This window comes from Panthera uncia (assembly GCF_023721935.1).
Source record: "Panthera uncia isolate 11264 chromosome C1 unlocalized genomic scaffold, Puncia_PCG_1.0 HiC_scaffold_3, whole genome shotgun sequence".
NCBI lineage: Eukaryota > Metazoa > Chordata > Mammalia > Carnivora > Felidae > Panthera > Panthera uncia.
In genome coordinates this window covers 50312729-50329264 of record NW_026057584.1, presented here as the reverse complement: position 1 = coordinate 50329264, position 16536 = coordinate 50312729, and the positions used below count along the sequence as shown (strand labels likewise).

Genomic DNA, 16536 nt, shown 5'->3' with positions numbered 1-16536 from the left:
GGGGGGGGGTCGGTGATGGGTACTGAAGAGGGCATCTTTTGGGATGAGCACTGGGTGTTGTATGGAAGCCAATTTGACAATAAATTTCATATATTAAAAAAAAAAATGAAATACTTGCCAACAACGAAAGGAGAAGGTTATTTAAAAAAAAGGCTTAAATAAAAGTGTAAGATATGAACAACCCAAGTAAATTTGAAGACAGAGGGAAGACGACAAATGAGAAAATAACTGAAGATGCTTTAAGAGACTACTGGAATACACAGGGGAACAAGATGCCTTAGGAAACAGGAAAAAAATGACAAAGAATACATGGAGAGAGAAAGTACTCTTCTTTAAAGATTAGAAAAAAAGAGAAATCAAAATGACCAGTAAGAGACTAATGACCTTAGAATCAAAATTGCATAGGACTCCAGTGAAGGCATAAAACTATAAAATTCTCCCAACTGCTTATCCTTCAGGCCCTGCTCTACTCAAGAATTACTGATATTGGGGCACCTGGGTAGCTCAGTTGGTCAAGGTCTGACTGTGGCTCAGGTTATGATCTCGCAGCCCATGAGTTCGAGCCCCCGCACCTGCTTCAGATTCTGTGTCTCCCTCTCTCTGCCCTGCCCCCACTCATGCTCTCTCAAAAATAAACATTAAAAAAAAAAAAAGAATTACTGATATCTACAGAATGCTACACCTCTCTCTGGTCATATGCTTATAGTTAACTTGTATCCTTCTACCTGATCATTGATCAGTCAGATCATTCAGATCTCTTGTGAAGATCTGTTCCTTCTTGTAGTAATACTTAACACTAAGAAGTCTCTTTACTTGTCCTTTCCTCACTGGTTGCCCTTTTCCTGTTTCTACCCATCCTTCAATGTCTGGACAAAATGATGCTTTCTCTATAAAGTCATTACTACCAATTCCCACTTGGAAAAAGCTTTCTCCCTTTTAAGAAAACTGTAGTTAATAATAATCATACCCTATCGGCGGCTTCTTTTAAGTTAATCTTTTAGATTTTCAACTGCTATTTAATTTTTCCGTATCTGTTATGCCTGTCTCCACAGCCAGATTAATAACATCATCAAAAGAGGATCTGTACTCCTCTATAGATTATATAATACTGCTCAATATTTTATCTCCTGTATCGTATGGTCGAGTATGAAGGAGTGGAACCTTCACTGTTAACCTGTTCTTCATCGTCTATGCAAAACTTCTGGATTCTGGCCACTGCCTCCCAACTTGCACTTCTGCCCTTTTTCCATGGAGAAGACTTCGCTGGCTAAGTTGTATATACCAGTTTCCTTCCTTGGTATGCTCTGCCCTACCTACTGTCCCTAAAACTTAAGAGTTATACAGTAGAAAATGACTGCGTGTCCTAGTCATGATTATGAGAAACACTATGGGCTGAATTGTGTCCACAAAATAGATATATTGAAGTCATAGTCCCCAGTACCTCAGAAGGTGACCTGATTTGGAAATAGGGTCTTCACAGAGATAATCAAGTTTTTAAAAATGAGGTCATTAGAGTGGGTCATAATCCAATATGACTGGTGTCCTTGTAAAAAGGAAAAATTTGGACCCAGAAATATGCACAGATTATATGAAAAGAGACAGAGCAAATGCCATTAGATTGACTCATCTACAAGCCAAGAAACATCAAAGATTGCTAGCAAGTCACCAGAAGCTGGGGAAAAAGAATGAAACAGATTTTCCCTCACTGCTGTCAGAGTCAATCCAGCTAACACCTTAATTTTGGATTTCTAGCCTCCAAAACTATAAAACAATAAATTCCTGTTGTTTAAGCCATCCACCTTTGGGACTCCGTTACGGCAGCCCTAGCAAACTGATAAAAGCAAGACTACAACGCATGAAAGAATCAAATAGCAGGTGTATTTTTTTTTTTTTAATTTTTCTTAACGTTTACTTTTGAGAGACAGAGACAGAGCATGAGTGAGGGAGGAGCAGAGAGGGAGACACAGAATCCGAAGCAGGCTCCATGTTCTGAGCTGTCAGCACAGAGCCTGACACAGAGCTTGAACCCACAAACCGTGAGATCATGACCTGAGATGAAGTTGCACGCTTAACCAACTGAGTCACCCAGGTGCCCCAGCAGGTGATATTCTTATAATTATCTCATAAAAATTAAAAAAAAAAAAAAACACACAGGGATGTATCAATTCTATATTCTTAATGCTTACAACAAATGCTTTATACTCTGCCATATGACCAAACCAAGCTAAATTCTCAAGTGAATCCTTCAGATGAGTAAGCTTAATAATCCTGAAAGTATTTAATAACGAGTAAATTTGAAATGCACCTAAATCTCTTAAGATTTTCTGAACCCAAATGTTGGTTTAGGTACTCTCACAAACTGACAGCAAGAGACTTAATACTAAATAGTTCGATTTTTTTTACAATGAGTGACTTTCAAAATTTTAAATGTGTATATTCTTTAGCAGAGCAATTTTCACTTCTATTTTTACCTCATATGATCTACTTCTGTACTTTTCACAACTTTAGTTAAAACAAAGAAACCTTAATCTCTAAACTTCATTTTTAATAGGAAGAAAACAACGTATTATATATGCACATTTAATATTTGCGACGGTGCTATTTCAAGTCTTCTTTCCGGATCTACCATTACCTAACTCTGCAATCTCAGGCAAATTACTTAATACCTGTGGTCTCATTTATAAAATCATCTCTAAAAATACGTGATCATAGAACAAAGAACAAGAGCAAGAAAAGTGCCTATGTATTTTGAGGTTGAAAGGAAAGAACCTAAGAGCAAAAGTACCACAGGAAATAAAGAAGACTGCCAGAAAATTATGCTCTTGGAGTCCTTAGCCAGACTGAGTTGATCTAAAAATTTCTTCCACAAACATATATTGCTTATAATTTTTTAATTAAATGAAAAATTAATCTGTGGTACTGAACCATATGTATATATAGTATAATCCCATTTACTGTTTGAACACCTAAAAAGATATAAACCATTTATTAAAAGTTAGTATTTCTAGGGCATAACACTGGGAAAAGTATAAACTTTCATTTTCTACTACTTTACCTCTGGGTTTTCTGACATTTTATAATGAGAACACATTAGTATTACTTTAAAATATACGTATTTTTAAGATATGCAGTTATTAAAAAAACTGAGCCACAGTTTCCACATAATTACTGGAAGTATTTAAGGGGCAATTAAATGCCATCATTAAATTTACAGTATATACAAAGATTTTAAGCTTGAATTTTAAAGCCCTTAAAAACTATTTAAGTGAGTTATATATTAAATGAAAAGTTTTAAAGTCTAATACCATTTATTTCTGCATTTCAGAAATACAGCTTTTGGCACTACATCAGGGGATGGTAAACTATGGCCTGTGAGCTGGCTGCTTGTTATTCTTTTCCAAAGAAGAAATCCAGATAGTTAACAAGCACATGAAGAGGTGCTCAAACCTCATTACTCATCAGGGAAATGCAAATAAAAACCACAATGAGATACCACCTCACACCTGTTAGAAAAGTTATTATCAAAAACACAAGAGGTAACAAGGCAAAAATGTGGAAAAAGCGGGAACCTGCATGCACTCTTGATGAGAATGTAAATGGGTGCAGTCACTCTGGAAACAGTATGGAAATTCCTCAAAAAATTAGAAATATAACGAACTACCATAGGATCCAATTAATTCCATTTCTAGGTATTTATCTGAAAGAAATGAAAACACTAACTCAAAAAGGTATCTACAAACGCTTGTTCACTGCAGCACTACCTGCAACAGCCAAGAAGACATGGAAATAGCCTAAGTGGCAACTGATGGACAAATAGATAAATTGTGGTGAAAAAAAATGTGTGCGTGTGTGTGTGTCGTGTGTGTGTATACAAGAATATTAGTCAGCCAAAAAAATGGGGTAAATCTTGCCACTTGCAACAACATGCACGGACCCCAAAGGCAATGTGCTAAGTGACGTAAGCCAGAGAAAGGCAAAGACCCAATGAACTCACTTATATATGGAATTTGAAAAAATAACAACAACAAAATAACCCCTTAAAACTGAACTCATAGATGTAGACAATGGACTGCTGGCTGCCAGAGATGGGGAGCTGGAGTTGGGGAATATGGGTGAAAGTAACCAAAAGGTACAAACTTCCAGTTATAAAACAAATAAGTCCTGCAGATGTCATGTACAGGATGATGACTGTATCAGCAATACTGTATTGCATATTTAAAAGTTGCTAATAAAATAGATCTTAAAAGTTCTCATCTTGGCACAAGAACAGACACTCAGATCAATGGAACAGAATAGAGAACCCAGAAATGGACCCACAAATGTATGGCCAACTAATCTTTGACAAAGCAGGAAAGAATATCCAATGGAATAAAGACAGTCTCTTCAGCAAGTGGTGCTGGGAAAACTGGACAGCGACATGCAGAAGAATGAACCTGGACCACTTTCTTACACCATACACAAAAATAAACTCAAAATGGATGGAACACCTAAATGTAAGATAGGAAGCCATCAAAATCCTCGAGGAGAAGGCAGGCAAAAACCTCTTGGATCTTGGCTGCAGCAACTTTTTACTCAACACGTCTCTGGAGGCAAGTGAAACAAAAGCAAAAATGAAAGACTGGGACCTCATCAAAATGAAAAGCTTCTGCACAGTGAAGGAAACAATCAGCAAAACTAAAAGGCAACCAACAGAATGGGAGAAGATATTTGCAAATGACATATCAGATAAAGGGTTAGTATGTAAAATCTATAAAGAACTTATCAAACTCAACACCCAAAAAACAAATCATCCAGTGAAAAAATGGGCAAAAGACATGAATAGATGTTTCTCCAAAGAAGACATCCAGATGGCCAACTGACACATGAAAAAATGCTCAACATCACTCATCATTAGGGAAATACAAATCAAAACCACAATGAGATACCACCTCACACCTGTCAGAATGGCTAATATTAACAACTCAGGCAACAACAGATGTTGGCGAGGATACGGAGAAAGAGGATCTCTTTTGCATTGTTGTAGGGAATGCAAGCTGGTGCAGCCACTCTGGAAAACACTATGGAGGTTCCTGACAAAACTAAAAATAGAACTACCCTAAGACCCAGCAATTACACTATTAGGCATTTATCCACATGATACAGATGTGCTGTTTCAAAGGGGCACATGCAACCCCATGTTTATAGCAGCACCATCAACAATAGCCAAAGTATGGAAAGAGCCCAAATGTCCATCGATGGATGAATGGATAAAGAAAATGTGGTGTATGTACACACACACACACACACACACACACACACACACACACTGGAGTATTACTCAGCAATCAAAAAGAATGAAATCTTGCCATTTGCCACTATGTGGATGGAACTGGAGGTGTTATGCTAAGTGAAATTAGTCAGAGAAAGACAAAAATCATATGACTTCACTCATATGAGGACTTTAAGAGACAGAACAGATGAACATAAGGGAAGGGAAACAAAAATAATATAAAAACAGGGAGGGGGACAAAACAGAAGAGACTCATGAATATGGAGAACAAACTGAGGGTTACTAGAGGGGTTGTGGGAGGGGGATGGGCTAAATGGGTAAGGGGCACTGAGGAATCTACTCCTAAAATCATTGTTCCACTATATGCTAACTAATTTGGATGTAAATTTTATAAAATAAAAAATTAAATTAAAAAAAAAGTTCTCACCATAAGAAAACAAATTTCTAACTATGTGTAGTGATGGATGTTAATTAGATACATTATGGTGACCATTTTGCAATAAGTACTAATGTAATGATGTTGCAAACCTGAAACTAGTATAATGTTCTATGTCAATTACATCTTAATAAAAAAACTGTTTCTTCTGAGGTAAAGACTATGGTCAGTTATACAAGGCTATGGTTACTCTTTTCAACAGGTATACAACAATGAACTTTTTTCTAAGTAATGTTTCCATATTAGCTAAAATAGTAAATATCCAAACAGAAAGCCAATGAAAATTAAGTTATTCTTACCTGTAACCTAAACCAATCTAATCTCATTCCTCTGAAATCAAATACTTCCCCATCTTCAACTACAACAGTAGAAAAAAGATTACAAAGCAAATTAATGTTTCAACAAATATATAATCACAGTTTTAAATTTAAGATCAAGATAATTCAACTATGGCCATATACACAAAAGAATTAAAAGCAGGGTCTTAAAGAGATCATTGTAAACCCATGTTCAGCATTATTCACAACAGCAGCATTATTCATAACAGCTAAAAGGCAGAAGCAACCCAAATGTCCACCAACAGTGGAATAGATGAACAAAATGTGGTACATTATTCAGCCTTGAAAAGGAAGGAAATTCTGACACATGCTATAGTGTGGCTGAATCTTGAGGACATACGTTGTGAAATAAGTCAGTGACAAAAAGAAAAATACTGCATGATTCCACTTATGAGGTACCTAGAGTAATCAAACTCAAAGAAACAGAAAGTAGAATGGCAGATATCAGGGGCGAGGGAAATTGAGAAGTTGATATTTAATAGCTATGGAGATTCAGTTTTCAAGATGAAAACGTTCTGGAGACTGGTTGAGCAATTATGTGAATACACTTAACCCTATTAAACTGTACACTTAAAAAAAAACCAAAAATAATTTAATAGCTAAGACAAGGCAGTAATTCTCAAATCCTATAAAAATGTTGATAGAAGGAGGGAGTTATGCTAAGAGAAGTGTTAAGTACAGACTTCTCTCCTAAACTGTTTCTAAGTGTGCTTACATGTCAATTTTGAAGAAGCTAGACTAGAGCTTGAGGAATTCTGTAAACAAAAGCTTTGGACAGCAGAGTGAAGTTCTTCAAAATAACTCTTTATAAACCAAATTATCACAACCAACTTTACAACAGTTTCACTACTTAAGTGTGATATTGATTAAACTAAAATGTATTTATTACTCAAATTTTCAAGGATTTGGATACCCTTTACTTAAAAGGTTACAAAACTAAAATACAACACCAATCTGTTGGAATGAAGTTTTCAAATAATGAAGAAGCAACCTAGTATATGACATTAACTTTTGGGATTGACAGATCGGAACTTAAAATTCCTATAGTAGCACTTAATACCTGTTAGAGCTTGGGAAAACCATGTTAAATAATGGAGAGGTTAACTCTCAAACCTTAAGTTTCCAAACCTACCAAATAAAAGCATAAAGAACTTTTTAAAATTGATGTGGACTAAACAGGATAATATAAGTGCCTGGCAATTTTTAAAATGTTTTATCAATGGTACATACTATTGTCACAGGTGATGCTTGGACCACATATACACTTCATTATGTTTCTTTGTTGTTGTTGTTTTTTTTTAATTACAAAATGCCTTTTTTCACCTGCTGAATAATAAAATATTTCAAGCTATAATTCTCATTATTTTTATAAATGTCACACACCCATTTTGGAAACTTTTGTTTCACAGAGAACAAAGCTAAGACAAAAGAGAACAGATTAAATATGTCCAAAAATAAGTGAGTCTATAAAAATTAACTGTGAAATCCTCTCCTTGAAAATCAAATTTGAAAACCTAATTAGAAGAAAATATGCTTTTATTTAAAAGACTTACCTTGTTTTACACTCAGGGAAGTCATAGTGTTAACAAAGGAGGACATGATGATTGATTCATCTTCAGGGCAAACAGAAAGATTCTGAAAGAAGAAACAAAAAATAATGTTAAGAACATCTAACAGGGGAAACAATTCATAGGTCCACTAACTGGTGGGTGGATACACAAGATGGTATATCCATACTAAGGAATATTTTTCAGCCTTAAACAGGAATGACATGTTGATACATACATTAACATGGATGAATCTCAAAAACATACTAACCGAAAGAAATAAAAAACAAAGATTATATAGTATATGATTCCATTTATACAAAATTTTTTGTTAAAAAAAAGGCAAAAGTGACCAAAAGGAGATGAATGGTTGGCGGGGATTTAGAGAGAGCATCAGTACACAAGAAAAAGGTACACAAGAAAACTTTTAAGTGTTGGAAACTTTCTATGTCTTGACTATAGTGGCTGTAATGTGAACGAACACAGACAGTTGCTAAAATTCAAACTGTACACTGAAAATAGGTGACTTTGTGTGTATTATACTTCAGTAAGATTAGGACCAAAAACATCCCTTTCAAGCCAGCTAAAAAAAATGAATAGCATATAAAGTACATCTGAAGTTGATAATAAATAATACATTTTTTAATAAGTGAATGCTTAGCTCACTAACAGCATAATTTTCAAAACCTGCACAATGTGAACATACATAATTTCACTGAACTGTACACTTAAAAATAGTTAACGCAGAAAATGTATATTTTACCACAAAAAACAAAATTGAGAGCTATTTCATCAACTATATTAACAGGTTAATCTTAGTTCTAAATTTAAATCCTACCAAATGGTTAGAAACACTATGCAGGTACTTCACAACAGAAGATGGTATAAAAAGCTCACGCATTGTAACTAAAGCCTAAATTCAAATACTGGCTCTACTACTTATGAACTGTGTGATACGGAGCAAGTTACACAAAGTCTATTTTCTTCAACAAATAATGATAACCATACCTATCCTCAGAGGATTGTTGTATAGATGTAATAAAATATCAATAAATCTGACAATTATTAATATTAGTATTACTGCTACTTATAGTACTATAATTCTAGGAAAAAAAGACATTAATCTCCCTAGTGTTGTTAAAATACAGTTGATGAAAAAGACACCAAAAGATACGGAATGACTTAAAATTTTTAATGCTGTAACATAAACCTATAAAATTAATAAAATATACAACCAGCCACAACAAGTTTCAAACTGACATGAAACTAGGAGACTGGTTTACATTCTGATAGCACAAAAGCCTCTGGTTTATCTGTTAAGTAGTAACTATTAAAATAGAAGTACAGCAAAGCAATAACATTCTAGAGATAAAATCAGCTTTTCTAGACCTTTTTTAATGGACATTGTAAACAGGAAGCATCTGAGCTCCATCTAGTGGATAAAGGAAAAAATACACCAATTCAGGATAGTAACCTATAAGGAGTATTTAATTCAAGGTAAACAATGCCATGAAAGACATTTTCTTTTCTCATTTACATTTTTTAGGTAGATTTCAAAAAGAAAAATCAGGATTTCAAAGTATGGTTATTTCTCTGGAAAACCAGTAGCTTTAGAATAGTCTTTTCTTTTTTTTTAAGTTTATTTTTATTTATTTTGAGAGAGAGGGAAGGAGACAGAATCCCAAGCAGGCTCCACACCGTCAGCACAGAGTCCTATGTGGGGCTCCAACTCATGAATACGAGATCATGACCTGAGCCGAAGTAAAGAGTCTCAGATACTTAACTGACTGAGCCACTCAGGCACCCCTAGAATAATCTTAATACAAAGAGAATTTGTGTTGTTCTTCCTTTATACTGTATATTAGCTTACAGAACTTTTTTAGACATCTTGATTTTATAAATGAAGTAAAAAAAATAAATAATTTTCCTTATAGTTAGCTTATTTGGAATAAAAATAAATCTATATTAAGATGAAAAAGACTAAATCATGGAAAGCAAAAAAAAAAAAAAAAGACTAAAAATCAATAGAGGAAAATTCAAATTGAAAATAAAATCAGGACATTTAATCTTATTAGGACATCTAGATGAATTTTGTTTTAAAAATCTGGTCATCTTCTAATATACTATGCTAAAAGATTCATCTTCTGTGTTTTATCTAATACTTGGTTATCAATTATAAAGTCTCCATCATCTCTTCTTTATTGCCATAGCCACTGTCCAAGTTCAGGCTCTCATCAGCTCTCTTCTAATCTCTCTGTTTCCTCCCTTGGCCCCCAGCAATCCATCATCCATACTGAGCCACAGTAATCTAAGTAATAAATCAGATTTATGACTAACCTCCTCTATTGAAAGGCCCTCTATAATTTGGTCACTGTATACCAACCTCCACCTGCCAGGTAAAGAATCATTCCCTGAATTGTGCTCAGTCTGAGCTTTGTACACACTTAAGCATAACACTATGCTACAACACTTGACTACAACTAAATGTTTTCTCCCCTCTGGGTGATGATCCCCCTTAACAAGATAGGACAATGACTTGTTTACATTTGTATCTATCACTTGGCACTAGATTATACTGAGCAAACAAATCAGTTACTAGAAAGGAGGGAAGGAAGGAACAACAGGGAGAGTAACATGAGACAGTTTTTACCTGCACAAGTTCATTGAGAACAACAGCATCAAAGCCAGAGAGGTACTGCACATAATACCTCTGCATTACAGGTCCATATTTCCTTACATGTGCTCTAAGCTCTTCCATGTAAAATATTAATTCAGCAATGTGCCTTTTTAAAAAATCCAAGAAAAGTATTTCAAAAAATAAATTCATCATTAAGGAAAATATAAAATGTATCTGATATTACTACAAGAGTTTTTTTCTTAGAAAAAGCATTGTTAAATATAATTTTATGTCAATTCCTTCCTAAAGACATTCCAATGATGGAAAGCAAAAATTAAAAAACAGCTATGACTAAAAAGTTGATAAAGGAAAACCCAAAATGAAAATAAAATTAGAGTATCTCATAAATTACATCATTAAAAAAATCACAAACGGAAGAGGATTAGAGGATTAGAAGAATTAAGATTTTTCTTTAAGCTCTTATTTCTGTTTCATTTATCTAATTAATTCCTATTGAAGGACTGTGTACTAAAATGATAAAGACATTTCAAATAACACACTTGGTTCATTAAGGTTCTTATTTAAATTTTTGTGTAGTGAATCATTTTAAAAAATGAATTCCAAAGAAAATATGACTGGTTATAGCAAGAAAACAAATAAGAACTTTATGACCATCTAGGTTTAGGAAACATTACAAGCCCTAATATTAAGCTAACACTGACTCTGCATTTTAATTCATATCATCTAATGGTGTATTACAAATATCCCTTTATTATGAAATGTGAAAAGCTCTAAAAAAGGTTTTCAAAATAATTTAACTTCAATGTCCCCAAATTCCACATCCCATACATCAAAATATTCAAAAAATAACTCTTTAAATGTTGCTAACTTACTTATCTATAAAGTCATCTGCACTCTTCTTTGGCATATTATCTGCATGACGAAGTAGCCAGATAATTTCATCACGGGCAAAGGATAATGCCATAAAAACAAAAAGTGCCTAATTAAAAAAAACAAAAAAAAAAAACATTTGCTTATTCTCATGCCAAGATTATTAACAAAACCTATTCATAATCTTTGTCTAAGTGAGAGCCACTGGCAAGAACTGATAATATGAAGTTCAAAGACAAAAACAAGAACACAGAAGAAAACCTAGAGACAGGTATCAAGGGGAGCACACATTCAAACATGAAGTGAGAAAAATGCAGGAAGGTGTGATGTATGAATGTCAAGTAAGCAAATTCATTCTCAGTTAAATATAAATTTTAGCAGTTTTCCATAGAGAATTTTTTAAAAATTTTAATTGGCACACCTACAGTTAAATAAGAATTCAAATTTTAGTAAAATTTCACATAGAATTTTTTTCATTTTATTTATAACTTTTTTTAACATTTATTTATTTTTGAGACAGAGAGAGACAGAGCATGAACGGGGGAGGAGGGTCAGAGAGAGGGAGACACAGAATCTCAAACAGTCTCCAGGCTCTGAGCTGTCAGCACAGAGCCCGACACAGGGCTCGAACTCACGGACCGCAAGATCATGACCTGAGCCGAAGTCGGCCGCTTAACCGACTGAGCCACCCAAGCGCCCCGAATTTTTTTCATTTTAATACGGTACACCTGTAGTTGAAATAAGAATTAAATCAATTACCTTTGGACCTAGCAAGCCAGGTTGATCAGAGAGGACAGTAGCCAATTCTTTCAGTGCAGATCTTAAAAATTTGCGTCTTTCTCTGTGCATTGAACCACTATAGGGAAAGACATCAATATAACTTATCTGTTTCTACTAAAATCATTATTGGCAATTAAATAACTTACCATTTCAGGTCAATTTACAAACATTTTTTAGGAAGCACAAGCTCCTACAAATATCTTGTATGTGTATGTCATATCATTAAATGACTTTCCAAACTTATGTTTATCCTTGCCTTCCTTGCAGTGTTTTTATAACCATGTTTATTCTGTTACTCTCCACCTATCAAAATCCTACCCAAACTTCAAGACCAACCCTTCAAGAAGCATTTCCCAATATCCAGATGTCCATTTTTGAATAATGTCTGCAACTTTAATACCATTTAGCCTAGCACTTTATAAAAGTGGACTGTGAAATCCTTGAAAACAAGCAATGTTCTACTACATACATTTTCTGTCACCCCCACAAAGAAAATCAATGAACACAACTTATTAAATATCTGATTATATCCTACTTTATTAAGTATATTCTTATTAAATAGGTAAGACTAATAAACAAGAGCTATATATAATAAAGATATTAGGATGAGATCATTTGGTAATCTTCAAAAACAGAAAGATGAGGAAAAGATAATCATAAATATTCACCACTAGGTATTTTTAAAATAAAATGCAAATTTAAAAGAATTACTCTTACATATTAATGTGGAAAAAAATATCACAGAATGTTCTAAGTATTCCAACTCCTCACACTATGCAAAATACACACTGTCCCAACAAAGTTTTAAGATTTTGATAGGTGCAAAAAACAGCACCCTCTGCCCACCCCCACCCCCCCCACACACACACACCCCTCCTAGTTTCACCCTGTCATCTATAAAACAGGGATTATGACACCTCCCTGAAAAGATACATCTTTCATGATGTCTGATACATAGTATTATTACATTAGGCTAATTCCAATGACAAGCTCTTTTTTATCTTACAATAATAAAGTCATCCAAGACAATTTCTAAGAAAAGAGGCAATGTTATTTTGACTATTTTATTACACCGAGTTGTGGCAAGGAGTCTGTGGTGTTATTAATACTGAGAGAAAATGTCTATAAGGTACCATGCTTGGCACAAGGTAATGAGGAATTCCTATGAGGAATTCTTACTGTTTACTACCTACAACTACTTTATATAATAAAGGGGGAAAATGCCTTACCTTTAAAAGAGTTTCATAAAAGATAGCTAAGAATCCTATATGTGCCTACAATAGGGTCTATCCCATGAAGAAGTGATAATCATTTGTATTTCTGTATGTCAAGAAAGGAATGCTAACACACTCCAAAATATATTAGTACTAGAAAATAACTTTTTAAATATAAGCATTTCATTCAAGTGAAAAAATATGCATGAGGAAATAGGTCACTGACAGCAATGAATAAAGATGGTTTAAATTCCCTATATCCATCATATAGCCTAAACCTAAATTCTGAAACTTCTTGTGGTTTTTATATTTTCATTGATGGCAGTGGTGCTTTATACTCTGCTTTACAGAAATACGGATGGATCAGATAATGTTACCTAGGCTCAGTGGAGAAAATATTTTATAGAAGTATATATGTAACATTGAATTATCAAATTATTTATAATTATTTCATGAGAAAATCAAAAAGTTGTTCAAAGATCTTAAATATGATAATTTTTAAGTTATTCTATATACTTATTAATATAAAATATTTACTACAATTAGGTAAGGGCATGAGGATAACATACTTTGAAAAGTAAATACTATTTGGGAGAGTATAAAGATATATCTATTTTCATGAAGTGGTACAAAAATCATCACACCTTGAAAAGTATTGATATGAAAGCATAGTGATGGCAAAAGATCTGAATGATACCTAAAATAAAAGACCTTTGTATGGTACTTGCTTAGAGCATTTTTATCAACACTTCAAAAATATTCCAGATCTGTCTGTACTAACCTGAAGCTTACTAAATACTGAGGATATATACTTCTCATTGATTGCCCCACTTCTATCCCATATTGCACACCATTAATCTGCAGTATGTGAACAAAATTATGCTTTAAGACAGAAATTCTTGTTGATTACAAGTTCCACAGAGAAAATAGAACTACTTACGCATGTGACACAGCTGCCTCTTTGCATTCTCTTATGTCATTAATACGCTTATTATAGCTATGTGCAAAAAAAAAAAAAAAAAAATTAGATCCTTGTCAGTCCTAATTTCATCAGTAACAGTCAAAACGAGTTAGCCAAATACTAAAAGTCAATTAAAAATGACTATTAGCAATAAGAAAAAAATGGTGCTCAAACTAGAAATGCATGGAACAAGTCCACCTACCTCCTTTCCTAAGTACCCAGTCAAGTCTTAGAAAAACAGATCTCATATTATATTAAATCTAACAATAAAATTGAAGCTCACAATGTAGATCTTTGATTATATACACCTTGTGAAGAACCCACAGAGACACTAAAATTGTACCTCCAATGTAATTAACAGTGGTCTCCAAAATCTAAAGTAATAACAAAGCTACTACTTCTAATTTTATGCTATCTGATTAAAAAAAATTCTGAAAGGATATATACTAGGGAGTTACACTACTGAATGTCTGGAGATAGGGGTTTTATGGCAGAAAAAAACTGGGGCAGGAAAGCCTAAGACTAAATTAAAAGAAAGAGGACACCAGGTGCCTGGGTGGGTTAGTCAGATAAGCATCCAACTTCAGCTCAGGTCATAATCTCATGGTTCATGAGTTTGATTCCTGTCAGGCCCTTTGATGTCAGTATGGAGCCCACTCTGAAGCCTCTGTCTCCCTCTCTCTGCCCCTTTCTCTCTCTCTCTCTCACAAAATAAATAAACATTAAAAAAATTTCAAAAAAAACCCAAAAAATAGGAACCAACATAAAAAAATTTAAAGGTAACATGTGAAAAAAAGAGCTAATAAATGTTATTTTCATTAATACTACATGCAAAAACTCAAAATTCCTAAAATGTTAAAGAAAAATTATCTTCTTGACAACCTGGCTAAGACCACTTAAACCAAGAAGTCCCAGCTTCTAAATTAAGTACTCTAAGATTTATGTGATCTTTGAGCAAATGTCTAAAATATACTAAATCTGTAATCATTCTCTTTCATAATTAATAAGCTTTTATACTTACAATCTAACCTGTAAGTACTGTAAATCATATTTTCAAGTGATCACTCATGACTTAATAAATTAAAACTTTACAACTTTAATCATGAAGATTCTTAAATGGTAAATTCATTGTTAGAAAAGTATTAACATAAAGAAAAAAAGCGTAACAAAAAGACAATTGGTGGGGTGCCTGGGTGGCTCAGTCAGTTAAGCATCTGACTTCAGCTCAGGGCATGATCTTGCAGTTCGTGGGTTCAAGCCCACGTCAGGCTCTTTGCTGACAGCTCAGAGCCTGAAGCCTGCTTCAGATTCAGCATCTCCCTCACTCTCTGCCCCTACCCCACCAACAATCTGTCTCTCTCTCAAAAATAAATATACATTAAAAAAAATTTTTTTTAAAGATAACTGGTCTCATGGTGTCATTCAAATTATGTGTACCATATATAACATAAGCTCGCTCAATATATAGACTACCTGGTTCTAAATGCTTACATATATTTAAATATGATTCCACAGAGAAGCTATCAATATGCTAAGACATAATACAAGTTTCTTAATTTTCAATCTGAACCAATTAGAAAATGAAAATAAATTAGGAAGTATCCCATCTGGCATAGGATATTTCCAAGTACTCCAGCATCTAAAATAAAAGCCAAGTAAGAGCTGGAAAGTACATAGGGCACTAGTTCTCATATTATGCCTGAGAATCTACCAACATGAGAATGTCAGAACCATCCATGGTGACAGAAACCACAACAGTGGTCACCGGAGAAGGGAACTGAAAGGTGGGAGACCAGGGGTGGCAGTACTGACCAAAAAAGAGACACAAGACAATTTTCTGGGGATAATGGAAATGTTCTATATCTTGATCTAGGTGGTCACCTAGAGTATTCATATATAAAGTTATTGAGACATACATGTAAAATTTATGTATTCTTCTGTCTGTAAATTCTACTTCAAAAATTACTAGGGAGAAAAAGAGCTGATTCTTTTAACTCTCCAAGATACAGATATAGGAAATACAAATTAGGGATCATGCCCAGTAATCTGGATTAATACGCATCCCAGAGTAATTTTTATGCACACTAAAATTTGAGGCTTAGTTGGTATATTTACTTTTTAATAACTAACAGATGCTTCATCTCAATTTCTTCAAGACATTGTTTTTTTTGTTTGTTTGTTTTTTAAGTAGGTTTCATGCCCAGTATGGAGTCCAGCATGGGACTTGAACTCACAACCCTGATATCAAGACCTGAGCTGAGATCAATAGTTGGGACACTTAACCGACTGAGCCACCCAGGCACCCTGCATGAAGACATTTCTAAATTGGATATGAATCAAATGTTGGTAAACTTCATTTGTATCTGAAACTAACAAGCTGAACATAACTATTTGACACTTTCAGGTATTTTAGAATATTTTAGATGCTCCTAATTTCAAAAGATTTCAAAACCACTACCAAGTCTGAGGCCAACCTGTTTACT

General features: G+C 34.0%; 1 protein-coding gene across 1 annotated transcript in view; it reads right to left on the bottom strand.

Annotated features, from left to right (window-relative positions):
- Positions 1–16536, bottom strand: part of NCKAP1 (NCK associated protein 1) — a 108456-nt gene that overhangs the window by 43605 nt on the left and 48315 nt on the right. Inside the window, exons 10-15 of the mRNA XM_049615378.1 lie at positions 14033–14089; positions 11858–11954; positions 11101–11207; positions 10241–10373; positions 7597–7678; positions 6005–6063 (exon numbers count right to left, since the gene is read on the bottom strand). Of these exons, the coding sequence (XP_049471335.1) occupies positions 6005–6063; positions 7597–7678; positions 10241–10373; positions 11101–11207; positions 11858–11954; positions 14033–14089 (535 nt within the window). The remainder of the gene's footprint in view (positions 1–6004; positions 6064–7596; positions 7679–10240; positions 10374–11100; positions 11208–11857; positions 11955–14032; positions 14090–16536) is intronic.